Source organism: Limulus polyphemus, unplaced genomic scaffold (genome assembly GCF_000517525.1).
Source record: "Limulus polyphemus unplaced genomic scaffold, Limulus_polyphemus-2.1.2 Scaffold3982, whole genome shotgun sequence".
NCBI classification, from domain to species: Eukaryota; Metazoa; Arthropoda; class Merostomata; order Xiphosura; family Limulidae; genus Limulus; species Limulus polyphemus.
In genome coordinates, this window is record NW_013669592.1 from 26,605 (window position 1) to 28,476 (window position 1,872).

At 46.9% G+C, this 1,872-nt stretch overlaps 1 protein-coding gene across 1 annotated transcript in view; it reads right to left on the reverse strand.

The window, feature by feature from the left end:
- LOC106470398 overlaps positions 1–562 on the reverse strand; it is a 5,888-nt gene extending 5,326 nt beyond the window's left edge. The window contains exon 1 of the mRNA XM_013930949.1: positions 24–562. Coding sequence (XP_013786403.1) covers positions 24–562 — 539 coding nt within the window. The remainder of the gene's footprint in view (positions 1–23) is intronic.
- Between the last annotated feature and the right edge of the window lie 1,310 nt (positions 563–1,872).

Below are 1,872 nucleotides of genomic sequence, written 5' to 3' on the forward strand. Positions count from 1 at the left end.
AGATGTAACGTCCACTCTGGTACCTCTGTATTTCATCTGTTTCGTCACTAACAGCAAACGTGGCATGGTCAGTCCCCTTATTGACGTATTTACAAATGTACTTGTTCGATTTGACACTGCTACAGTACTCTACATTAACGTGGGTTTTGAAAGTCCGAGATAAAACAGGAGAGTAAGGCACTACCCGTCGGTTGTCCATAGGAACGTATTCACTGCCAACTTTGATGAGCACATGATGGCCACCATACTCTGGGGCACGCCTTCTGTAAGTAGGGTATCCATTATCTCCTGTCCTTGTTTCACTCACAAATGGCCTAGGATACTTTTTACTGCAATGACCAACCTTCACGCAGGGCAGTTGACGTCGCCTCACACTGAAAGCGCCACATGGGCCGTGCAACATGTGAGTCTGGAGGATGTTGGAAAGCTCAAGATCAGCTTGAGAGTCCGGCAACTCGGCACAAATGACTTGATCCACTCTGTTTGGAAGAATGGGCTTCTCCAGCCAAATGAGAATATGTGCATGAGGAAGGCCACGCTTCTGCCATTCGACCAAGTACATGAAACGTCATGGCGGTCCTCAGCAGACTGCCGTTCTCCAATTACAGTTGTGATTTCTAGCCACTTGGGGTTTGTTGTAATTGTGATGAAGAGGTCAGGTAGGCCGAACTTCCGGACATAGCAGAAAGCGTCCTGGGTGCATGAATGCATGTATCTAGGTCCCACAGTAAAGGTGGAAGGTAAAATAATCTTCTGTCCCAGTTGCTCTATGCTGTCTTCTCGTCTTAGAGCGTCTTGAAGGTGTACATAATTCTCCACCCTCAGTTCCTTTTGATGTGTCCGGAGATACAGCAGCCTTTCACTCTCCACCTTCGCATACATATCCACCAGAAATTAGTTCAAAAGCTGTTTGAACTGGTAGATATGGTTGGCGTCGCCCTCTCTGACCATAATCCGGTATGCATAAAACTCTCGGGAGCTGGTCTTTTTATTGGTTGGCTGGCCAGTGGTCGGGTTTACATGGTTTAAGTTAAAATGATATCCATCCTCGCCTCTACAAAATATGAGGGGGTACTGAAGGGCATCATATGAACGGTGAGTCTCGTAGATTCGCTTCAAATCATCTTCCCTGGAATTTAAAATGATGTCTCGCCGGTCACTGGGTTTTCCAACTATCAACACCGCAACCTCGTTAACCGTGGGTTCGTTGTATCTACCTGGGTGTTCTCCTGCAGAACGCCTATCAGCCCTGATAACAATTTGAAAGTCAGCGAGTCTGGAGGCAAGGTCTCCATGGTGGTTTTGAAGCTCTGTATGTAGGCATTATTGTCTTGAAGCATGGTCTGCAGAGTGGCTACCATGTTGGCGTCCAGGTTTTGAAATAAGTTCAACCTCCTCACAAGCTGAGCCTGACTATCACCAACAAAGTATATTTATAGGAAAGGTGCAGGTTATCCAGGGATTGGCAAAAGAGAGCCGATCAGATGGTACACTTGGCCTTGAACCTTAAACGTGGGCATATATACTCCTTCACGGATCTCATTGCCTCCAAACGAAGTCATTTGAAAGGCACTGTTGTATGCTCTGATATTCTGTAGGTAACTGCGAGACTGAGGTGAGTCTTCCGACACCCACGACCGAAGAGGGCTCTGGTGCCTCTACAATGGGGGGAAGAGCTACTTTGCCAGAAGCACAGCAAATGCCAGATGGTTCTTTTGCCCATGTGAGAGCATGACAGTGCCTACACACCTTGTCTAAGGCTCCGATGTTGGCGGCTTCGGCATAGTTTATTAGGGGATCATACTGAAACCCACTGTTGTTTTTGTTAAGCTATTGTATCATGTTTCTTTGTACATGCCATGTCCTCTCTCC